General features: G+C 41.2%; 1 protein-coding gene across 1 annotated transcript in view; it reads right to left on the bottom strand.

The window, feature by feature from the left end:
• KIZ (kizuna centrosomal protein) overlaps window positions 1-11,269 on the bottom strand; it is a 143,298-nt gene extending 132,029 nt beyond the window's left edge. Inside the window, exons 1-2 of the mRNA XM_019462377.2 lie at window positions 11,059-11,269; window positions 3,646-3,708 (exon numbers count right to left, since the gene is read on the bottom strand). Of these exons, the coding sequence (XP_019317922.2) occupies window positions 3,646-3,708; window positions 11,059-11,225 (230 nt within the window). The 5' untranslated portion in view covers window positions 11,226-11,269. The remainder of the gene's footprint in view (window positions 1-3,645; window positions 3,709-11,058) is intronic.
• Window positions 11,270-25,323: the final 14,054 nt, after the last annotated feature.

Below are 25,323 nucleotides of genomic sequence, written 5' to 3'. Positions count from 1 at the left end.
TCTATAAAGAACTTCTCAAACTCAACAAATAGTCCAGTGAAGAAATGGGCAAAACACATGAATAGACACTTCTCCAAAGAAGACATCCAGATGGCCAACCGACACATGAAAAAATGCTCAATGTCACTCATCATCAGGGAAATACAAATCAAAACCACAATGAGATACCACCTTGCACCTGTCAGAATGGCTAACATTAACAACTCAGGCAACAACAGATGTTGGCAAGGATGTGGAGAAAGGATCTTTTTTGCATTGCTAGTGAGAATGCAAACTGGTGCAGCCACTCTGGAAAACAGTATGGAGGTTCCTCAAAAAATTAAAAATAGAACTACCCTATGACCCAGCAATTGCACTAGTAGGCATTTATCCGAGGGACACAGGTATGGTGCTTTGAAGCACCCCAATGTTTATAGCAGCATTATCGACAATAGCCTAAGTACAGAAAGAGCCCAATGTCCATTGATGGATGAATGGATAAAAAAGTGTATGTATGTGTGTGTGTGTGTATATATATATATATATATATATGTATATATGTATATATGTATATATATATGTATATATGTATACATATACACATATATACATATATATATATACACACACATACATACACACACACACACACAATGAAGTATTACTCGGCAATCAAAAAGAATGAAATCTTGTCATTTGCAACTACGTGGATGGAACTAGAGGGCATTATGCTAAGCAAAATTAGAGAAAGACAAATATCATATGACTTCACTCATATGAGGACTTTAAGATACAAAACAGATGAATATAAGGGAAAGGAAGCAAAAATAATATAAAAACAGGGAGGGAGACAAAACATAAGAGACTCTTAAATATGGAGAACAGAGGTTTACTGGAGGGGTTGTGGGAGGGTGGATGGGCTAAATGGGTAAGGGGCATTAAGGAAACTACACCTAAATCACTGTTGCACTATATGCTAACTTAGATGTAAATTTAAAAAATAAAATAAATTTTAAAAAAAGAAATAAGGAAATGGAAAAAAATTCATTAGCAATAGACCTTAAACCTCTACACCTAAGCCAAAAATTTTCAAGAAATTCTTTATAATGCTAATAATTTTGTGCTTTTGACCTTGGTTGGCTGTCCCCATTTTTCCTTCTGAAACAAAAAAAACTTAAAACTGGTTTTATTGTTGCCCATATCTGCCACTTTCGACGCTGAGCGACAATAATGGAGGTGGAACCTAACATACTGTCTTCCACATGCAGGCACCTGGTGAAGTTGCTGGTGGTGGCCAGTGTCCAGCTGGAGTACATACAATAGTAACCATGCCTTCTCCACCCAAAGTCTAGTTTCATTCCTGCCCACATGAACCTTCAAAGCTCACCACTTCAGTCATCCACCCACTCGTGCAGTCATTCATATGTGCAGTACTGTGAATAGGAAAGCCACTCACTAGTCAACAGGGAAAACAAAAAATTAGATGAGTCCAATGCAGTGTGATAAATGCTAAGAGGGAAAACTGCCAGGGACTCTTACAGAGTGGGCAATCTGACCCAGTTGAAGGGGTCAGGAAGGCCTTCCCAACAGAAATTAATTTTTAGTTTAGACATGAAGGGTGGGTGAGAATTAAACCCAAAACTGGGGAAAGCAAGGGTGAGAAGATGAGGGGAAACACTCAGTCAGGGGAAATAGTATGTTGGAAAGCTTAAAGGCAATAATTAAGAAGAATAACAGTAATACTGATTTTAAAAATAGCAACAAATAATAAATTATTGACTCTTACACAGGGCCAGATACTGCTTTAAGGCTCTGTTAAGTCCTCATAGCTACCATTATCCCCATTTGACAGATAAAGGAATGGAGGTACAGAATGTTGAAGTAATTATCCTAATGGCACATGGCTAACTGCTGGTGGGGCTCAGACTGAACAGAAGTCCCTGGTAACAAAACCCACCTGCTTACATGATACTACGAAAGTCCTTGTCATGCTTCAGACACTGAAGATTCTGTGTAACATGTTAGTGGAGGCTGATGAAAGAGGGTGATGATGAAAATGAACCAGGGGAAGATAATGGAGGGTCTGGTAAGCTGTTGTTCCGGATACTTCTCAGGCCCTCCTTACATCCTCCTGGCCCAGCATTTCCTCTCCAGCCATGGTAGCACCTGGTATCTTGCTTTTCCAGGGCTGCTTCTCTGTGTTTGCAGCATGGATGTGAGAAGGAGTTAACACCTCCCTGGTGGCCCTGTCCAATGTGGGATTACGGATAGGTAAATGGCCCCCCTTCCTTCTCTTGAGTGAACACTTGTGAGGAGCAGAGAGGCAATCTACATGGCTCCTCTGAAGATCTAAAAGGGTGGAGCCCCAGGTGCCCACAGCAGTGACCAGCTCCTATTTCATTCTTCCCAGCCCTGCTTGCCAGTTTTATGTGACCACTTCCTAAAATAAACTACCATCTACATACAAACCCTTATCTCAGACTCTGCCTTCTCGGGGGGAAACCAGGTTGAAACAGCCATGTTAGACAGTTTGGATTTTATCCTGTTGGGCAGTCAAAGAAAGGATATTTTTTAGCAAATCATACCCTCTGTCTTCTAGGAAACAAGAGGGGAACAGACTCAGCAAACTGACAGCTTGCTAAAAGTCTCCAGTCTCTTCTTACCTCCCCCTTCCCATCACCATTATGCCAGGAAGCCGCCCCCAAACAGGCTGCAGGAAAAGTCTACACTCCATTGGCCACCCTCTTGGCTGCAGTCTAGAAAACTGGCAGCTGCCACAGATGCTCTCAGACTTGGGCCCACTTCTGAGGCCATGGCATCCATAACACTGCTATTCCTTACACTATTTTACTGGCTTCTTGTCTCTTCTAGAACTACTGGGGACATATCAATGTCCACCATGACTGGTATCCTTGGAAGTACACTCAATCCTAAAACCAAAGAATAATTTTGCATAGGAGGAAATAAATGGACCTGATGGGTGATTTGGTTTTAAATCTCTCTTCTGGATGAGGTGTTTTCATTTCTCACTCATCTTATGATGTGGCTAAATCACAAAATTAATGCTATCATAGCCAGAAATTTTTCATATGAATAATATTGGAGGTAATACCACACATTTGGCTTAAGGATGAAGTTCAATTTACATAAAATAGAATTAAAAATATTAAAAGTTGGCTCTTCAGATTAAGTAACCTGGAAAGGACAACATTTATATTATCCATTGCTCATAATAATTTTCACAGGCATTGTCAAATATCCATGAACAAATGAGACATCACCTGCCTTCAACAGTTTGTTGAAAGGTCAGCTATAGTCATTATGCCTTAATCATTACACAGGCTCAATGTGTTTAAATTGTGATCAAAAAGATAAAGACTATGATGCATCTTATTCCTCAGACATTTAAGCAAAATAGATTCTGAAATACCACGAATACCAAATAGCGAAAATAAAATCATCTTACACAAAATTTAGCCAAATTTATTCCTACATTTGATAGTGATTATATTAAATTTCAGTATTTACTTGAAATGATTACATATTAGACATAAGAGAATGGTAAAAGTACTGCAATTATGGTATCTGTAACATACATTAGGGTTACACTTTTTTGATTAACATATGCCAATTGGTTTAAAAACTGTTCCCACTATCACATCTTACCTGCATACATCAGACTGATTATATTCATAAAGTTTCTTTTCCAGGTCCAGTCTCTTTTTTTCACTATAAAATAGAAAGAAAACACTTTATGAATAAATTACACTGATAAGTAATAAGCAGCTGGATTTAGAACATGATCTCTTTTGAAATTACACCTTTGTGAGAATGCATCTCTGGACTCTCTAAGAAGCAGAAAATGCCAGCTGATTGAAACTCAAGTCACAAAAACATTTGGTAGTCACCATGGGAGTCTAGAAAGCAAAACGATACCAATATGAAGTAAAAAGAACAAGATTTTCAAAGTAAATGGGGGAAATGCACTAAGAAAAGACTGGAAGGTAGATTCATTCATTCAATAAGAATTTCTTGAGTTCCATGATGAGCCAGGCACTGTTCTAGTCCTGAAGACTAACATGGGGAACAAGACAACCAAGGCCTCTGCTGTCAAGCAGCTGACATTCTAGTCCTCACCTGGACCATTGTTTTAATGTTTATTTATTTATTTTGAGAGAGAGAGAGAGAGAGAGAGAGAGAGAGAGAGAGAGAGAGAGAAGGGGAGGGGCAGAGAGAGAGAGGGAAAAAGAGAATCCCAAGCAGGCTTTGCACATGTCAGCATGGAGTTCAAACGTGGGCTTGAACCCACGAACCATGAAATCATGACCTAGGCCAAAACCGAGTTGGAGGCTTAACCACTGAGCCACCCAAGTGCCCTGAATTTGTTTTTGTATTTGTTTTTTTTTGAGAGAGAGAGAAGTGGGGAAGGACAGACAATAAGAAACATGAATACATAAAATATAATATGGCCAGATTTCTCTGGACAGTGGCATATGCATGATAGGGGTCCCGCCAGGTCAAGACATCACACTTCCACAAATCCACCTTGGAGTGAAGATTGGTGGCTTGCTCTACTCCCAACCAGACTTGGGTAGAGCCATGTCTCTGAAAAGTAGGCCCAACCCCATTCACATTTAATAAAGATCAAGTCCCCTAACACAATTACTTCAAATTTGGAGGAATTTCTTTCTATATCTTTGTAACATCATGATCTGTCACTGACTGCCATTCCATAGAGCTACTCCACTAAAGATTTATTAGCTTGTGTTGTTCAGGTGACTGCTGGCAGTAAGCTAGAGGACAGACCTTACTCTGCACACCTATATGCCCAAGCCTGATAAGAGGAAGGGAAACTGGGCAGCAGACAAGGTGGCAATAGCCAAAGCCAAGGGGCTACGGGGTAAAGCTGCTGAACAGGACTAGCCATCCCAATCCCAGAAAGAGCCCTTGGGGGGTTTGACCATGGGGGGTTCTGTTCTACCACCAACATACCAGCTTCCACTGAAGCCAAATTGCTAATCTAAATTAATACTAACTAAAGGCCAAAAGAGAAATCACATAATGTCTGCAAGAAAAATGCCAAGAAAAAAAAAAAAAAAAAAGACTGTGAATCAAAGACATCTCCAAACAGAAGGTGACCTCGGGTGGCCTGCTAAGGGAAAGGGGCTGAGCCCACATTCCATTTTGGAACTCTTAATTATTAGTTTCCATTTTCCTTCAGATATATTTTCCCTTCTAAAAAAAAAATCTCAAAAGTTACTCTGTTAGTTGCATTATAAGTAAATTTCTTTGCTTAGCATAATCTAGAATGGAAACTTCCATTTAACCAAATTCTGTTAATGGGAAAATGGGGTCCAAAATCCAAACACTGAATCTTGGCTTGGGCAACACAATCTATCTTTTTTTTTTTTAATGTTTATTTATTTTTGAGAGAGAGACAAAGCATGAGTGAGGGAGGAGCAGAGAGAGAGGGAGACACAGAATCCAAAGCAGAGTCCAGGCTCTGAGCTGTCAGCACAGAGCCCAAGGTGGGGCTCAAACCCACAAACCATGAGATCATGACCTGAGCCGAAATTGGACGCTTAACCGACTGAGCCACCCAGGCACCCCACAATCTATTCCTTAATTGGGGTATGCCCATGCCTAAAAAGGAAAAAAAAGATTACAAGGAAAAAATTCAGAGACACCATTTTTTTAAGTAGTAGCTCCACACAGATCTTTACTTTCTCATCTTCTAAGAGTGAACTTAGAAAAGAAATGAAGGAAATATGATATAAGTGCTTCCATGTTAGAAATTTTTATTAGTCGCTTTTTCCTCTTCTAAGATTTCATGCTCAACACTTAGCTCATATAGAATGAATGACTGGACAGTCAGCTAGCTGTCACTAAATTACAAAGACAGAAAGACCCTAAGTGTATCTATGACCTTGTGCCCCTGATGTCATGCTTCATTTCTATGCTATTTTTGTCAAGAAACGAGATCAGAGTCTGGTCATGAGGAACCATCAGATGGACCCAGCTTGAGGATCACCCTCTGGAATGAAAGTTGTACTCTATGAAACTTTCAGGAACACAAGACAGGGAATGACTAAGGAATAGCTCCAGACTGGATCTGGGGAGACTAAAGAGACATGGCAACATGGGTGCACAGATGGGAGCCTGGACCATTAAAGGAAAAACACAGCCTTGGGACAGTTGGCAAAATGGACACATGGTGAAATTTTATTGGAGTCTGGGTACTGGTATCAATCAGTGTTGATTTTCTTACTGGGAGAGTTATAGGGTAATCATGTAAGGGAGCATCCCTTTTTGGAAATAGACAATTTTTAGGAGTAATGGGGCATCATTTCTGTAGTTCTCAAATGGTTCAGAAAAGACTAATGATTTTAAACAGGTTGATAGACAAAATAGAAAAAAATGGAATACAATGTTAAGAGTTGGGGAATCTGGGTGAGGGGAATACTAGACACCTGCAACTTTTTTTGTAAGCTTGAATTTAATTCAAAATAATTTTGAGGTGCCTGGGTGGCTCACTCAGTTAAGTGTCCGACATCAGCTCAGGTCATGATCTCACAGTCCAGGGGTTCAAGACCCACATCAGGCTCTATGCTGAGAGCAGAGAGCCTGGAGCCTGCTTTGGATTCTGTGTCTCCCTCTTTCTCTCTGCCTCTCTCTCTCTCTCTCTCTCTCTCAAAAATAAATAAACATTAAAAAAATTAAAAATAAAAATAATTTTAAAAATTCACCTATGACCTCTAGTGAAAAAGGACCACAGCCTTTTTGGGAATCCATCATCTCCCGTGCAGCAAGTTCTTTTTAATCACAAAGATAAAACTTCTTTGTTCCTGCTCTGTCTTTAGTACATACAGACATCTGCAGGTTACACTTCTCTATTATGACACTTCATATGGTGAAAAATCACACTTTCTGGCCTTACGCTCCAGACAACATAATGCTAGTCTCATTAACTCTTAATCACAGGCCCTTTCCCCAACCTCCTCACCACACTGCAGAGCTTCAGAATGCTGTCCTTCATTTCTAGTTTAAATTTAAGATGTAAAACAAAACATCTCCCTCAATAAAAAGCCACAGAGGGACGCCTGGGTGGCTCAGTCAGTTAAGCATCTGACTACGGCTCAGGTCATGATCTCACGGTTTGTGGGTTTGCGCCCGTGTCGGGCTCTGTGCTGACAGCTCAGAGCCGGGAGCCTGCTTCGGATTCTGTGTCCCTTTCTCTCTGCCCCCCCCCCCCCCTTTTGCTCTTTCTCTTTCAAAAACAAATAAACATTAAAAAAATTTTTGTTTAAGCCAGAGAAAGGTTTACAGGGAGGATCTCCTGCAACCCTTACATACTAAATCTTTATTTCAGAATATCTGAAACACCAGCCCTGGGATATGTATCCATAGCCTATGGTTTCCGTCACCTGCACCCCTCACCTGGACCATTGTTTTAATGTTTGTTTATTTTGAGAGAGAGAGAGAGAGAGCGCAGGGGAGGGGCAGAGAGAGAGAGGGGAAAGAGAGAATCCCAAGCAGGCTCTGCACTGTCAGCACGGAGCCCAATGCAGGGCTTGAACCCATGAACCATGAGATCATGACCTAGGCCAAAACCGAGTTGGAGGCTTAACCACTGAGCAACCCAGGTGCTCTGTTTTTTTGTTTTTGTTTTTGTTTTTTGAGAGAGAGAGCTCACACAGGAGGGGAGGGGCAGAGGGAGAGAATCCTAAGCAGGCTGCAGGTTCAGCACAGAGCCCCAAGATGGAGATTGATACTACAACTGTGATATCATGACCTGAGCCAAAATCAAGAGTCAGATGCTCAATCAGCTGAGCCACCCAGGTGCCCCTGGACCATTCAAAGGTTAACACAGCTGGGTGGTCTTTACAGCAGAGCCACATGGTTCCCTTTTCTCCTTTTAAGCCACTTTTTATTCTGTTTTTGCCTCAACACCAACTTCAGCTTTACTCAACTAATACCTTAGAATCAATTTCTGGACCATTATGATATCTCACTCTGAATCAATACTGGCATTGAAAGAACTGGGGCTGGTTAATGGGCCTTTTAAAGGGATGTTTTTATATAATTATATAAGAGTCAATTCCACTCACATGTTTCTACCGTGCTCGTGGCACTACACACACGGTAATGAGTCACTCCAGCAGGCTCTTTAAGATTCTATGACTGATTTCACCACAGTGCAGAGAAAACACCATATACAAAGAGGAAAAAATTAAGACTATATAAGTACACCTACATGTGACTACAGCTGAGACAATCTGGGCTAGAAATATACCACTTACAAGAGAAAGGCCCAGTTATTAGAGCTAACACCACAATGTCCCAGCTCTAAGGAGGCCAGAAAAGGGCAAGTTTTGTGTTTTTTTTTTTTAATCTCCCACCTCCAGGAAATTTCTGGACTGATAAAGCAGCTGTGATGATCCAGGGATGCAGATTTTAAAAGGACTCTGAAGTTTTACAATCCTTGCAGTCACTGAAATTGGTTAAAAACCAAAACTAAACAAAAAGCAAGTACACTCAAACAGTCAAATAGGATACAAACAATGATGTTCATTACTTGTTGCTTTGCAAAACTACAGATTCCTTTTTTTTTAATGTTTATTTATTTTTCAGAGAGAGAGACAGAGAGCGCACGGGGGAGGGGCAGAGAGAGAGGGAGACACAGAATCTGAAGCAGGCTCCAGGCTCTGAGCTGTCAGCACAGAGCCCAATGCAGGGCTTGAACTCACAGATCACAAGATCATGACCTGAGCCATAGTCAGATGCTTACCTGACTGAGCTACCCAGGCACCCTGCAAAACTACAGATTTCAACTTTTTTAGTATGAAGCTAGTTACTAGAGAAAAAAAAAAACCTATGGTTTTACCTTACATATAATTCAATGCTCTTCATTTCTGGTAAAGAACTAAGGTTCAGAGAAGCTGAATAAACTACTCAAGGTCACACAACTGTTCCTAGAGTAGAAACCAACTTTCCACATGTCTACTGCAGTTTCTCTGTATTCAAAGTTATTTGCCTCTGTGCTTACTATGCATTGGAGATAGTTATGGACTTTTAAAATGAAATATGAATACACACTGCAACAGATTTGTACTAAGTAAAAAAATAAATTTAAAACCTCCAAATGCAGAACCGTGAATAGGCTATAAAATCTGATTTGAATTCCTTATATAATTTCAACAGCCTCACCTTGCTTAACAGTTAAAACATTAAGTGTTAAACATAAAGTGAGTACTAATCATTACAGTTATTATACCATAAGGACTATAAGCAGCCAGGTGTTCCTAGCATGGAAGCAAAAATGATAACTCACAATGAACTTAGTTCAAAAAGAATGCCATTTGAACCAGTAACATTTTAAAATTAGAAGCTGGGCTAAGAGGGGTGCCCGGGTGGCTCAGCTGGTTAAGTGTGCTGACAGCTCAGAGTCTGCTTCAGATTCTGTGTCCCCCACTCTGTCTCTTAAAAATAAACATTTAAAAAAAAAGAAGTTGGGCTAAGAGATAACGGAAGGCCTTAGATAACTAAGCTATTCTTCTGGCAAAACAGAGTCAAAAAGCACTTTGGGTGCACTAATGTGCAGACCAGTGTCTTGTCTTTTAACTATAAGGTGTGTGCAAACATTTAATACTGTCTTTGAAATATCATACTGTTCACTTTTCCTGGTTGACTAAAAATGGTCATGATTTAGTGACAATGGGTGGCTACAGTGTTGTATATAAAACATTCATAACAGCTAGACCCTGGATGGTTGACTTTGGGATTTCTGCCATTCACTCAACAAACATTTGTCAAGTTCCTCCTCCACCTCAGCTACTCTATTATCAGCTAAAGATCCAGCTAGATATGGTTCCTGTCCTCTTGGAATTCTGCATCTCAGCAGGGAGCGAGTTACTTAAGCCACTTGTCTACAGTGCTACAAAAATATAGAGATCACATAATTTAGAGAATGGGTTGATCAATACTTGCCACATGGAAAGCACTGCAGGAAGTGATATTTTTTTTTAAGTTGGAGGTGAGGAGGTCCCCAGAGTGGGTGAGTGGCAATATGTCAGAAAGAAAAATAGGATATAGAAAAGGACTGAGGGATAAAATATGGTGAGGACAATTATGGAGGCCTGTGTGGATGCTCTATAAATATTTGACAAGAATTAAATCTAGGATAAGATGAATATAATTCCTTTTCATAACCACTTACTCCTGCCTTTACATGTAATTATTGTTGTCATTTTAGAATTGTCACACACAAAGCTCTCCTCTTCACTGAAATGATTTTGTAACTTTTAACATTCATTAAACGCTTTGTTTATCAAGTGATCCAAATATCTATTTCCTTTCTTGTCAACTAATGAGATTTCCAACTCCAATTAATTTAGCAGCTAAATAATAGTTCCAACAACTTATCTTTTATGTGGTTATTTATAGTAAATTGCTTTATAATTTTCTCTCTGTGCTCTCAGATCTAGCTGTTTTCAGTGGCTCTCATCTTTCATGTCTTAATCAAAGTATGATGAACCCTCTGGAAGCTGGACTTCTGCTGTAAATTTCACCTCTGCTGGAAATCTGGCCAGCCTTCGTTCCTCCCCAAAATGCTTCCTGCATTTAAATGTTTCCTGCATATGTTTCTCACACACACACACAAACACACACACACTCCCCGCCTGCGTTCCTGGACTTGTCATCATTGATGCAGTGCAGCTGTCAGGGTGGGATGACAATTTGAAGAGAGACAGGGGAGGAGGCGTGTAGAAGGGGAGTAGAGAAATTCACAAAGCGTGACTGAGAGTGACAGGCAGAAGAATCCCACTCTCACTTCTAGGCACATGCAGTGATGCGGCCGCATCTTCCGGCAGAGACCTCCAATAAAGGCAGTGGGCCACGGTATTTGGTAAACTTTGTCCTCCAGGCCCCACCAAAAACTTGGGGCGGGGGGGGGGGGGCGTCGCGGGCGGATCCGGGCCCTGGGAAACACGGCGCGGGGAGTGGCAGGGAACAGGGGTTAGGGCACCAGCTAACCCTCGGCCGGGCCCACTCCCCGCCCCCGCCCCGGGTAGGCCGTACCTGTCCCGCAGCCCGTGCTGGAGGCGGCCCAGCCTCTCGTAGTAGTCGGGGCTCGCCAGGGGCGCTGAGGATGAGAAGGCCGGGTGCATGCCACCGCCGCCGCGCTCGCTCTGCAACGCCAAGGGACTGTCGGGTGGCTGGGTTGTCCCAGGCGACGGCCCCACCATGCACCGCGGGTAAACAGGGCCTAGGCCGCCGCACAGGGGGCGGGGCGGAGGTCTGCAGGGGCGGGGCGCCGTGGATGGGCGGGACAGAGGGCCGCGGGGGGGCGGGACGGCGTGGAGGGGCGGGGGAGAGGGTGGGGTAGGAGGCGGGGCCTCTTTTAAGGCTGCGCAGGTCGGCTCCGAAGGGACTGGCCTGTGTCCAGGCAGGACGCGGCGTGGCCGCGGTGCCCTGGCCTCTCCGCCCGAAGTCTGCAGTCTCCCTTTCCTCTCACCCTTCAGAATTCTCCTGAGACAGACCGTAGCCCACCCCGAGGCAAGGAGCCCCTGTAAGGGACAAGTGAGAAGTGGTCCTGACTACTAACCCCCCACCTTGATAGAGGCTGGGAGGGTGGGGGCACCGCTGGGCGGGAGCACTTTACTTGATCTTTTTTTTTTTTTTTTTAATATTTATTTATTTTTGAGAGAGAACGCGCGCGCGCATGAGTGGGGGAGGGGCGGACAGAGGCGGACAGAGGATCCACAGCCGGCTCTGCACTAACAGCGAAGAGCTCCGTACGCTCTTCTTGTGGAACTCACAAACCCTGAGATCATGGCCTGAGACCAAGCCGGATGATGCTTAACCAACTGAGCCACCCAGGCGCCTCTCACTTGATCATTTTTGCCTTTGGCATCAGACTGCATGAATTTTCCAAAGCTCATTCTCTCCTTCCTCCCCCAGCTGTCCCTCCCTTCTTTCAGGATTTCTGAGTTCCAGGCACTGTGGTAAACTTGTTTTCCTACCACACTTAAAAGCAGAAAAAAACACTACAAAAAAGACAAAACCCAAAATACTAAGCAACTGCTCTCAGCCCTGACAGTAGAACAATCCATTGCTTGAAAGTCCATGCTGACCAAGGTTGTGGTGAATGCTGATGACATTATTGGTTGGTGAAGAGGGAAAAGTTGCTAACTAGGTGCTCATGAAGCAGGCATTTGTTTGTGTAGACCAAGCTCGGTGTACAAACGCCCTGGTGAATCCTTCCTCATGGATTCTGGACCCAGACTCCTGGGCTTGAATCTCCTCTTCCTCTGCCCAGCTGTGTGACTGCTGGCAAGTTACCCTCTTGATGCCCAGATTTCTTCTTGTAAAACAGGGAGGCTATTAGTGCAGGACCCACCTATGCTACTGTTATAATAATTAATGTGTGTGATGTTTATAAGAGGGCCCCACACATAGTAAGTTTGTATCATCATCATCATCATCATCTTGGGGGATAAGCTTCCTGCAGAAAAACAAACATAGTCTAAACCCACAGTGCAGAAGAAAAGGAACTACTACAGTATAGAGTTTCTTTACTCTCTTATTCTTCACTTGGCTTCTTTTCTTAGTCATTAATTTCACTTATTCTTAGGTGTGACTTAAGCTAGTAAGACAGATGGACCACTTAAAGGTTGGCAGTATAAAATTAAGATGTTACTCAGCCTTCTCTTTGTATTTGCCAGGTCTAGGGCAAGAGTACATGGAGGCCTGTGTACTGTCTCTTGAAGTATTAATTATAACTCATGATGACAGGTTATAGATAAACTATATTCTCTCCTCCAACCTTGACCAATGTACCTTCATAAGAACCTGGGAAGTCACAGGGGAATTTAGTTCTGTGACTCATTCCCCAACTTACCCTCTTATTTATCACCCCCAGGCTCAGTCCTGCACTGTGAGGGGCTCCCTGTACGGGCAGTAATGTGTCTCCCTCACTCCAGTCCACAAGTCCCAGATCTATCATCATTCCAACCTTAGTCTCTTCTTGGCCATGCATCAAGCCTGATGGTGAGCACACCAGTGATAGTCACCCTCACAGGAAGGATCCAAGAAAGAGGTCTTTAAAGGCCTTGGAAAGTTAGGCCCCTTTGAACAAAGAATGTTGGTGTTGTAGGGACCTGAAATGTGTTCTGGAAGGGTGTGTGTATGTGTGATCTTCAGGCAAGCATGTACCCTGGCCTCGGGGCCTATTTGCTTTGTATGGAGTAGCATGGCCAAAAAAGAGCCAAAACAGCCTATGTAATACACAGAAGCTAGGGCAGGGGCCCTCTTACCTGGGTCTAAGAGTAGTACTAACATTCCATTTTTTAGTTGTTGTATGAAATCATTACACCAAATTGATTCTATGGTCATGTACAAACGTTTATTTTTCTGATTTCAGTGCAAACTACATTTTGCCACCACTCTGGGAAAAAAAATGCATATTTTTAGCATATTTTATTTAGGTTCACTCTCACCCAGGTAAGTTTTTAGAGGGAAAATATTCCTCTATTAATATAACTAATTATTTTCAGCAAATATACAGAGTAAGCAGATGAAGCAGTCACTTAGCATCTCAAATTTTTATTAGGCCATTTTAGGGGAGCCTAAAATTAAATATAATTAAACAGTAAATAGATATTTCAAAATAATTACAATTTGCATTTTATGGTTGGATTTATTAATGACATATGACAAATCTAGATGCAGGACCTCCTTTATTAACAATAGCACATAGCAAACTAAGTGAATATTTCTAGAGTATTTATGCCAAAATTATGCATTCTAAATGGTGACACTTTTAATAAAATGCAGTGTTCTTCACTTTGAATATTTAATTTGCCGGAGCACTGTCTTTTAATATTGTTCTTAAATCCCTTTACATTAGCAGAGGTGATTTCTGTAAGCAGCTCTACTTTTACTTACCTGGCCTACAGGCCAGCAAGTCTGTCTGCCTAGGTGGGCAAGGCTTCCTATAAGCTACACAATGTCGTAGGTGGAAGTTAGGGAGAATCTAGTCACCCCTTTATTTTTTAGAGGAAGAAAAGGATTCAGGGCAGGTAAGGGACTTGGCCAAGGTCACACAGCTGGCAATCTGTGTTATACCAGTGAATTGTTCTAAATATGGGTCCCCTGGAGCCCCACTAAGCAAACAGCAAGGAAAGCCAGTGTGTCAGTCCTGTAGTCATGGATCTTAGGGTGACCCAAATTAAACTGCTGCTTTTGTAAGCTCAAAAGCAGATTAACAAATAGAAAATTGGTTTTGGAAATACGTTTTAGAATTGGACAATTTAAAGTTTACGTTTTTAAATGCCATTTTAAAAATGGATCCTGTATATTTGAGTCAATAACTGTTTGAATATTATGTTTGTTTGCTAGGGCTGCCATACTAAAGTACCCCACATGGGTACTTTAAACAACAAAATTTTATTGTGTCACAGTTCTGGAAGCCATAAGTCTGAGATCAAGGTGTCAGCAGGGTTGGTTCCTTCTGAGAGCTGTGAGGGGGAATCTGTTCCATGCCTCTCACCAAGCTTCCAGGGGTTTGCTGGCAATCTTTGCCATTCCTTGGCTCATAGATGTATCACCCCAATCTACCTTCATGTTCACATAGTGCTCTCCCTGTGGACACGCACATCTCTGAATGTCTCCTTTTATAAGGACACTAGTCATACTGGATTAGGAACCCACCTTCCTCCAGCATGACCTCATCTTAACTAATTACATCTGCAATGACCTTAGTTCCAAGTAAGGTCACACTCTGAGGTATTGGAAATTAGGACATCAACATGTGAATTTGGGTGGGAGTTGGAGGAGAAGCAACTAAACCTACCACAAACAGGAGCATGGAAAAGTATTTCATTATTTGCAATCACTATGCAAATATTAGACCTTGTGTCCTATGCTATGAGAAAATTCAGTTTGTGAGAAAAGATGACTCCAAAGTGGAAAATAAGAGAAAAAAAAGAAGAGAAGGTAGGAGAAAAGACTATCACATACATGTGTGGATGCAACCCCTCCAGCCACTGAGCATTTACACTGATGTAAGCATTTATTGCCTCGTTTAAACCCCGTGAGTGAGGGTTCTTTGAGGGCTCCACACATTTAAACAACAGGCCTAAGATTATGCTGCCAGTGTCTTCTTGGCCAGCTAGCAGTAAGTAGTGCTAGAATTCCAACACAAACCTTTTCCAATTCCAAAGTCTTTTCTTAACCTCCATTCTACATGGCCTTGAAACTCACCATTTTCTATTCATCAATACCTACTGATATTTTTTATTTTCCAGTATTAGATGTGTAAAATATAATGTATGCAGGAGGGTTTTCACATATACATGGTTCATTTGTTTGGGGGAATAGTAATTATATACTGACATAGAATGCATTTTTCTACATGCTGTGATATAGCGCTATGTGTTCACCATTCTGTTCATTTTCCTCTTTGGCACTACATTTCTCATCCTTTCTAGCAGTTTAGATGGGTCTACATGATGGAGTCTGGCCAATGAAATGTGAACAGAAATGATGCAGTCACTTCTAGGCATGACCTGCAAATATGCTATACTCTCTTCCCCAGTTTTCATTCATTGGCCGCCTACATGCAGAGATTCCAATGGAGAACTCTGTGGCTCTGGAAGAAGAGAGAATTCCTGAAAAGAGCACAGGATGTGACTTGGGCAAGCAATCAGCCTTTATTGTGTTAAGCCAGTGATATTTGGGGGTTGTTTGTTTCAGCAGCTGGCATTACTTAGCCTGATTAATACACAAGCATTCCACAGAACACTTATACAAGTGCATCAAAATGCCTTTCCACAACATTCTCAAACAGGATTTACATGACTATCCAGATGGTCGAGGAGACACCAAACCTGGAACTCAGAGATTGAGGGTCGATATCTGAGGAAGAAGCATCTAGAGTAGCTCTATTAAATGAGACTTTCAGCAATGATGTAAATGGTCTATTTGGTGCTGTCCAATATGGTAGCCACTAGCTACATGTGACTGTTGAGCAATTGAATATGGCTAGTGCAAATGAGGAATTGAATTTTTTATTTCATTTAATTTTAATTAATTAAAATTTAAATTTTATAGGACATGTGTATCTAGTGGCTACTATGTTGGACAGTGCAGATCTAGAGATAAAGTGGAAAGATGGATAAGCACAGTGAGTTAAGGGGAGATTATAAGTTACCAGGAGGTAGAAAGGTAGAAGCTAGAGTGTGAGATGCCATCCTTGGTGGGAGGTAATGGTGGTCAGCAAGGGAGGTGTGATCAGTAATTTTATGTGTCAAGTTGGCTAAGCCATGATGCCCAGTTGTTTGTTCAAATACCAGTCTAGATGTTGCTGTGAAAATATTTTTATGATTTAAATCAGTAGATTTTGATTGAAGCAAATTGTTTTCCATCATATGGATGGGCCTCATTCAATCAGTTGAAGACCTTATGAGAAAAGACTGAGGTCCCCAGAAAAAAGAATCCTGCCTCCGGATTGCCTTTGGGTTCAAGACTGTAACATCAATTTCTGCTGAAATGTCTAGACTGCAGGTCTGCCCTATAGACTTTGGACTTGCTTGCCCCTACAATTGTGTATGCCAGTTCCTTAAAATCTATCAATCTCTCCCTCTCTTCAGATTCTCTCTCTCTCTCTCTCTCTCTCTCTCTTATCTATCTATCTATCTATCTATCTATCTATCTATCTATCTATCATCTCTCTATCTGTCATCTGTCTTACCTACCTACCTACCTACCTGTCTTACAGGTTCTGTTTCTCTGGAGAACCCTGGCTTATACAGGATAGCATGAGGTTACTAAGCGAATTTTGCTCAAAGGCATTTATAACAGCTAATTTGAAACAATAAGAATTGGGTGCAAATTCCAATAAATAAAGTGAAAACATAGTTTTCCTCATTTTATTTCATATCATGTAAGCCACCAACTAATGTGCGGGTTTCTAAAATACGCAAGTTCTGTGATAGCTAAATAACAGCCAAAAATAGAATAACAGAGCATTGAAATGGATCTAGCTAGAGACTTCTAAAATGAGATGGGTTCACTTCATCTCACAGCTCTTGCATACCTATGATTTCCATGGAAGTCCTTGAATTTGTGCTTCCATGAGCCCTCCAGGACTATCCCTTTGTTGACAAAGAGGAATCCCCAGAGGCGATAGATTTGCAGCACCAAATCTTTGCATGTACTCTTTTCTCCCCGTAGGACTGGATGGTGGCTTGGTGCTGCCTGGCAGGGACTGCTCTGTAGCCGTGGCTCCCTGGGTGCATGAGTAGCAGCCCTGCCTCCCTAGGTGTTGACGTCATGCGTGAACAATCTTTGAATGCTGAGATTCTCCTTAAAAATCATTTGGTGGATTTTATAATTGTTTGCCACTTGGATGCACTTCTCATCAGGGTTCAACAAGTACTCCTAACGACAAGGATTGGAAACAAAGGGATGCTCTGGGCTTGCTCTTACAACTCACAGACAGGTTGAAACCAAACGGTTTTGCATAATAAATACCATTTAATTTGCCAGCTATGTAGTTTATATTTATAAGGTTGACAGGGTGAAGAATGTTCCACTTCTCATCGTCTGCAATTATCTGTAGCATGTGTCTTTGTAGAAATGTTGACTTCATTCATTCCTGGGGCACTTGGATGGTGGCTGCCACACAGAGCACCCTCCCTGCTCCAACAAACACTTGCCATCATGTCCTACAGAAGTGGTAGAATACAGAGGTTAAGAATTTTGGCTCAGGTCCCCCTCTGCATAGTATACCTTCTCTTACAAACTATGCAAAGTTGGGCAGATTACTTAAACTTGCACTGCCTCAAATTCTTCAGGCTTGTTGAGCAGATTGAGTGTGGTAACCTGTGTGATGCACTTGAACCATGTCTGATAGAATTAACCCTCAATAAACATAAGTTAGCATCACTTCTTCAGCAGGCAAGAAGAATATCCCTTTGTGAGATGGAGAGAGCCATCAGAGGTTAGGGCCCACGTTCTGCTTCTTCCTAATTGTCTTGCAAAGACATTTCCCAAGCTTTCTCTCCACTGTCCTTCATCAATCCTCACATGCCCACTGAGAGGGGTTGAGTCACCTGAACTTATCACCAAGGACTCAGTATGTGGTGTTCAGTTGGGAACCTCAACCATGGTTCAGTTTCACTCCTTTTGTGTTAGCCCTTGAAGCTGAGGAATCCTAGCTTACCATCTCTCAAGAATAGAAGTCAAGGGCACGGGATGGGGTATGTCAAAAGATCACATACTTTAACATCTGGAGACCTGAGTTCAAATCCTAAACTTGCATCATACCATCTGTGTGACTCTGAGCACATGTCTTAACATCTTGAATGCTTCATTTTGCTAGTTTCAAACTTGAGGGTAATGACATTTTTTAATGGAGTTACTGTGAGGTGTGAATAAGGTACCATTTGAGAGGCTCTTAGCACAGAACTGGCCCATAGAAAACATTCAATAAACAAATGGAGATTAGTAAATGGTCAGTATGGAGGTTAGCTTCCAATGTCTCCCTGAGGACGAGGAGAATTCCTAATTTCTTAGGACTTTTACTTAATTTTATTTTTTAAGTTTATTTATTTTGAGAGAGAGAGCAAAACATGGGAGGGGCAGAGAGAGAGGAGAGAGAGAATCCCAAGCAGGCTCCATGCAGGGCCTGACCCCACAACCATGAAATCATGACCTGAGCCAAAATCATGAGTCAGTGCTTAACCGACTGAGCCACCTAGGCACCCCAATTTCTTAGAACTTTTAAATGTAATCAAAGAGGATGACAACTGGTTCGTTTTGTTAATGGTTGTGTGTACACACACACGCACCAATAAATATCGTCAAATAGCTACCATTAATGGAGCTTTACTTTGTTCCTAGTTCTTTATAAGTATTGCCCCCATTTTCCAGATGAAAAATCTGGGGCACATCAAGGTACACAATCCAAATGAGGCCACACAGCTCATAAGAGGAGGAGTGGTATTATAACCTACACAATGTAGCACAGAGCCCAGACTCTCAACCACTCTGTTCTACTTCTCACAATGACAAGTATTTGTTCATCAGGGAAAATGAGGCATGAGAGGTAATACATGACCAGGGCAGACCACTGTAGCTGGAGCAGAAGTTGGAGTGGGCCTGTGGAGGTGTGATGGAGGTGTTGTGTCTCCCCAGTGGTAGACTTTCTTAGGCTAGACTCAACCTGGAACCTTGGCAGCTATTTAAATAATACATTGGGAATATTTTAAAACCATGTTTCATTATCACAACTTAATTGTAAGTCTTCTGCAGGGAGGAAGACTGGCATATATTTCTTTGGTGTTCTTTAGCTTAGCTGCAGGACTAAAACCCAGCAAGAAGACTATCCCCAAATACCAACTGATGGGCAGAAGCAGCAACAAGAAGCATTTTTAAAAATTGCAGTATAGTTCACATATTATAAAATTCACCTCTTTAAACCATACAATTCAGTGGTTTTTAGTATATTCTCAAAGTTATGTAAACATCACTGCTCTGTAATTACAGAATATTTTTATCACCCCCAGAGGAAACCCTATAACCATTAGCAGTTCTCTTCATTCCCCTGGACCTCTAGTACCTAACAACTGCTAGTCTACTTTTGGTCTCTACTGATTTGCCTATTCTGGAAATTTCATATAAATATAGTACATAGCCTTGTGTCTGAAGAAGCCATTATTTTTTATTTTTATTTTTATTTGACTTTTATTTATTTTTTAAAAATTTTTTAATGCTTATTTATTTCTGAGAGAGGGACAGAGCATGAGTGGGGGAGAGGCAGAGAGAGAGGGAGACACAGAATCCAAAGCAGGATCCAGGCTCTGAGCTATCAGCACAGAGCCTGACACGGGGCTGGAACTCACAAACTGTGAGATCATGACCTGAGCTGAAGTCGGTCGCTCAACCGACTGAGCCACCCAGGCACCCCTATTTTTATTTGACTTTTAATACATTTTATTAATTTATTTAAAAATGTTTTAAAATATAAATCCAAGTTAGTTAACATAAAATGTAATAATGATCTCAGGAATAGAATTTCATGATTCATCACTTACATATAACACCCAGTGCTCATCCCAACAAGTGTCCTCCTTAATGCCCCTTGCCCATTTAGCCCATCCCCCACCCAACACCCCTCCAGCAACCCTCAGTTTTTTCTCTGTATTTAAGAGTCTCTTATGGTTTGCCTCCCTCTCTATTTTTATCTTATTTTTGCTTCCTTTCCCATATGTTCATCTGTTTTGTTTCTTAAACTCCACATATGAGTGAAATCATGTCTTTCTCTGACTTATTTCGCTTAGCATAATACACTCTAGTTCCATCCATGTAGTTGCAAATGGCAAGATTCCATTCTTTTCAATTGCCAAGTAATATTCCACTTTATGTATATATACCACATCTTCTTTATCCATTCATCAGTCAATGGACATTTGAAGAAGCCATTATTTTTCAAATGTGATAGGATGGTCAATATGGAGGTTAGCTTCCATAATGACCCTTGCCTTTGTTTGCTGGGGCTGCCATAACAAAGTACCACAGACGGATGGCTTAAACGAGAGATATTTATTATCTCAAAGTTCTGGAGGCTGAAAGTCCAAGACCAAGGTTTCAGCAGGGTTGATTTCTTCTGAGGCCTCTCTCCTTGTCTTGCAGCTGGCCACCTTCTCCCAAGTGTCTTCATGTGGTTTTCCCTCTGTACTTGCCCATGTCCTAATCTCATTTTATTAGAACATCAGTTATATTGGATTAGTCCCACACTAGTGACCTCATTTTAATTTAATTACCTCTTTTTAAAATATTTATTTATATTTTTTGAGAGAGAGAGACAGACAGAGAGACAGAGCGCATGCAGGGAAGGGAAAGAGAGAGATGGAGACACCATCCAAAGCAGGTTCCAGGCTCTGAGCTGTCAGCACAGAGCCTGATGTGGAGCTCAAACTCATGAACTATGAGATCATGACCTGAGCTGAAGTTGGACACTTAACCAACTGAACCACCCAGGACCCCTAGTTTAATTATCTTTTTAAAGTGCCTATCTCCAAATAAAGTCACATTTGAAGTGCTAGGGGTTAGGGCTTCAACATATGTATTTTTGGGGGAACACAATTCAACCAATAGCAGCCCCTCAATGTTCCTTTCCACCAGGAGTTCATGCCTTCTTCCACATTGAATAGAGGCTAACTCATGTGATGGTGATAACATCCAAGGATGGCTCTCTTTGTGAGGACACCTAAGCAGTCCTTAGGAAGGGGTCATTAGGAGAGTAACTGAGGCTTCTTGCTAAAAGCCAGTACCAACTTAATGGCCATTTATGTGAGTGGGAGTGGATCCTCTAGCCCGATCTAACCTCCTGATGACTATAGCTCTAGCCAACATCTGACTATAACCTTGTGAGAGAACTCAAGAGAGAACTGAGCAACCAAGCTTTTGTTGAATTCTAATCCACAGAAACCGTGAGATACTAAATGATCCTTGTTATTTTAAGCCATTGTTTTGGTATTATTTGTTATGCAGCATCAGATAACTGATACAGCTGAGATGAAGAGCAGTGATTGAAGAAGCTAATGACTATTACATGCCCTCTATCTTCTAGCCATAGAATCATCTGTGGGAATCCTCTCCAAGCCTCACAAGAGCTCTGTAAAATGTGTGTTATCATTACTATTTCATCGAGGCTCAGGGGTTAAGGAGATTGCTGAGGTCTTAAATATATGTACTTTCCACTGTTATCACTGGATCCCTATTGTAGGATACTCTCATACCATGACTGATGTTGTGCACGCACTTAACAACTTGCTATTATTTAGCAGCAATGAAAGTGAGCTAAAAGGTGTCTTATATTTACCTTAGAATTCTTCTTTGGAAAAGTCACCCTTTTTTACGCAACATTTTCTTCTTCTTCTTTTTTTTTTTTTTTTTGCCTCTCATATATTTCTCTTCTCTCTCTCTCTCTCTCTCTCTCTGTGTGTGTGTGTGTGTGTGTGCATTTTAGTGTTTTCAAAGAAAAATGACTTATTATTACCCACGAATCTGTGACTTGGCTGGGCTCAGCTGGGTGATGTAGGTTGCATATTAGGCTGCATTCAATCAGGAGCTCAGCTGAGACTGGAATGTCCAAGACAGCTTCACTCATATCTGAGCTCTGGTGTAGCTATTGGCTGGACCTTTCTTTCCACATGGTCTTGAACCATTTAATGGTTTAGCTTTGTTCTACAGTGGCCAGCTTCCAAAAGAGCTGTCATATATTTCATTATTTTTAAAGCAATATGTCATGCAAAATTCAACTGAGAAGATGTACAGTGAAAATGTCCCTGCCACCAGAGCCTCTGTGCTTCTTTCCCCAAAGGCAACCAGTTACCACTTTTTAAATTAGATTTCCTGAGTCTATATGTATATCTATATATTTTTATCTATGAAGCTAGCTATTATAGCATTTAAAATATAAATGGTATTATTCTTTACACACTTCAGCATCTTGCATTTTTGCTAAAGCTATCTTGGTGATCTTTCTATATTAGGATATGGAGAGCTATAGATCCATCCCATTCTTTTTAAATAGCCATACAATGTTTCATTTTACAAATATTACATGAAGCAACTTAATGAGTCCCCACTCAATGGACCTGTTTTTATTTAATATACAATGATATTGACAGTGGTGACACTTAATGCAGTAACTATTCACTTTAAAAAATTGGCTTTATAATGTTATAGAGATAGGTATCTTTCTGGTGCACCACTGGGCCACCCCATTGTAGCACTACGAGTGGGTCATTCATCAAATGTATACATGTATCATGCTTATGAAAGCATGATCTCAGAAATGCTGCTGACTGAAAACTCTGGTGTTTTTAAAACTTGCATTGTTAAGTTATACTTACAGATATGCTCTACCACTTTAAGGTCTCTCTCCCCAGTTTTCATTAGATTTTTTTAATACCCCACACACCACTTCTACTCCATTTTCTTAGAGAAATTATCCCTTCTTGGTTTTAGTGACCTGCACCTGAGCCCCTCCTTCAATCATTAGCCATTTTTGTTGCTGCCTGAAACCACATAGAGTCAGATCTATTACTTTGTAGATCTATTACTAGCCTTAGGAGACAAGTGGGGCAGAGTCAGTACTGCACCATTAGTATCCAAGTACATGCATCTCAATGTTGTATCATCATTATTTCAAGTGTATACTCTCATATTCAGTAAGACTAAAGCACACAATCTAGAGCCAGAAGACCTGAGTTCTAACTCTAGCTCTGCTACTGGCTTGATCATTTGTCAAGTGACCTGACTTAATTCAAGTCCCAAAGGCAGATCTCAAGACAAGGTGTTTTGTTTTGTTTTGTTTTGTTTTGTTTTGTTGTTGTTTGGCACAATTGGTTCATGTAAGGTGTGATCCCAGGAAGTGGTTGACAGAGAGGGAAAGTAAGACATGAAAGGGAAGGAAGCAGACATAACATGCCTTAATGAGTGGGTCACCACTGTGGGAAACTATTCTCAATTCAACTGTGACATCTAGGCGACTTTGTAGCAAAGAACAGAAACATCCTGATTTAGGGATGTGAAAGTAGGGTTTTTATTATCTACCTACTCTCATCACTCGCTGATGGAAGATTGCTCCTGGTGTTTCCAATTGTCCATGCAGCTCCAGGACCAAAGAACATCCTCAGGCAGAGAGATGCAGGATGTCCTTGGCTATACAGAAACTGTGAAGGTTGCTTCTGGGGGGAATAAGGGAAAATGGATTTGAACAGAGTTTGTTGTGTTTGGAAGTAGCATGTACATTAGCTAGGAATTTAGCGTTTGGCCCCTTAATGGAGTACTTCATGGTAGGGCTTTCTGAGCACTTAATTCTGGGCCTAAAGGGTGCTTAGCATGTGAAGGTGCAAACGAAATTACTATATGGTGTTTAGAATATCAAGCATGCTAAGTGTTTGCCCTGGGTAGGCCTTTAACATACATGATCCCACCAATCCTAATGTAGTATGGCAAAGTAAGCATTATTATCATGAGGCTCAGAGATTGTTCAAGATTCCACAGCAGATAGAGAAATAGAGGTCAACCAACCCATGGTCATCTATGTGACAAATGTCCTCTAAGCTGGCTAAAGGTGAGTGGGGACACCAGGCTATGTCTGACTCCCCTTCAGAATGGCCTGCTGAGAACTAATAAATGAGGTTATTAAGGCTGTAGGAGAAAATATCAATATTTTTTAAAAATCCATGTTTCTATATACCAGCAGAAAACAATGAAATTTTAAAAAATACTATTTATAATAGCATACAAATTGAAATACTTAGGGATAAATCTTTCAAAAGATGTGGAAGTTTTATACAGTGAAAACTGTGAATATTGTTGAAAGAAATTAAAAAAGATCTAAATAAATGGAGGGAACTCTGGGTCAGGAGACTCAACTTTGTTAAGATGTCAGTTCTCCCCAAACTGATCTATAGATTCAATGGATTTCCAATCAAAATCCCAGAAGGCTTTTTTTTTTTTTTAAGTAGGCTTCACACCCAACACAGAGCCCAATGTGGGGCCTAAACTCATGACCCTGAGATCAAGACCTGAGCCAAGATCAAGAGTTGGATGCTTGACTGAGCCACCTAGGTGCCCCCTACCAGGCTTTTTGGTAGAAATTGATAAGCTGACTCTAAAATTCATATGGACATGCAAAGGACCTAGACTATCCAGAACAAGACTGATTTCTAGATTTATTACAGGGCTGCAGTAACCTACTACCTTGCTTAAAAAGAAATGGTTCAACTGCCTCCTCGTGATTTGAGTTGAAGAAGTCAGTGGATACACTCAGAAGCTGGAAGGTAGGAGGGGATTGAGCACAAGCAGGTTTCACCCTGAGCCTAAGTCTTGGGCCAGTTTGTTGTCTTGTGACAGTGGCAACTCCAGTGCATTCAAGAAAGTGACTTTTTTTTTCTTGCTGATTATATACTTGCGGATTTTCTGGCTCTTGTTTTTGTAAGATTGGGAATAGCACTCTTTTCAGCTCTCTACATCACCAAGAAGAAACTGTAAATCAATGAAATGAATTTTAAATAAAAAGGAGAGGGGATGAAATAATTCAGTGGTCTAGAAGTGACAATGTGAAATAAAAAGAGGGCCTCAGGCCAACTGGTTGCTTAAAGGTGTGTAGAGAAACTAAGACTGTCAGAAAGCCCTAATGTCAAAGTCAAGGTTCTCTGTCACTTTCCCATTTTCAACACCACATGAGATTCCTTCTCCACCATTCTATAAATTACTTACCTCTTAAAGCTTCCTTGAGTATTTCAAAGCGGATTCTCTAAC

The sequence above is a fragment of the Panthera pardus genome, unplaced genomic scaffold (genome assembly GCF_024362965.1).
Source record: "Panthera pardus isolate Hobbes unplaced genomic scaffold, ASM2436296v1 HiC_scaffold_25, whole genome shotgun sequence".
Taxonomy (NCBI): Eukaryota; Metazoa; Chordata; class Mammalia; order Carnivora; family Felidae; genus Panthera; species Panthera pardus.
The sequence above is the reverse complement of the archived record's forward strand: the minus strand, read 5'-3'. Positions and strand labels throughout refer to the sequence as shown.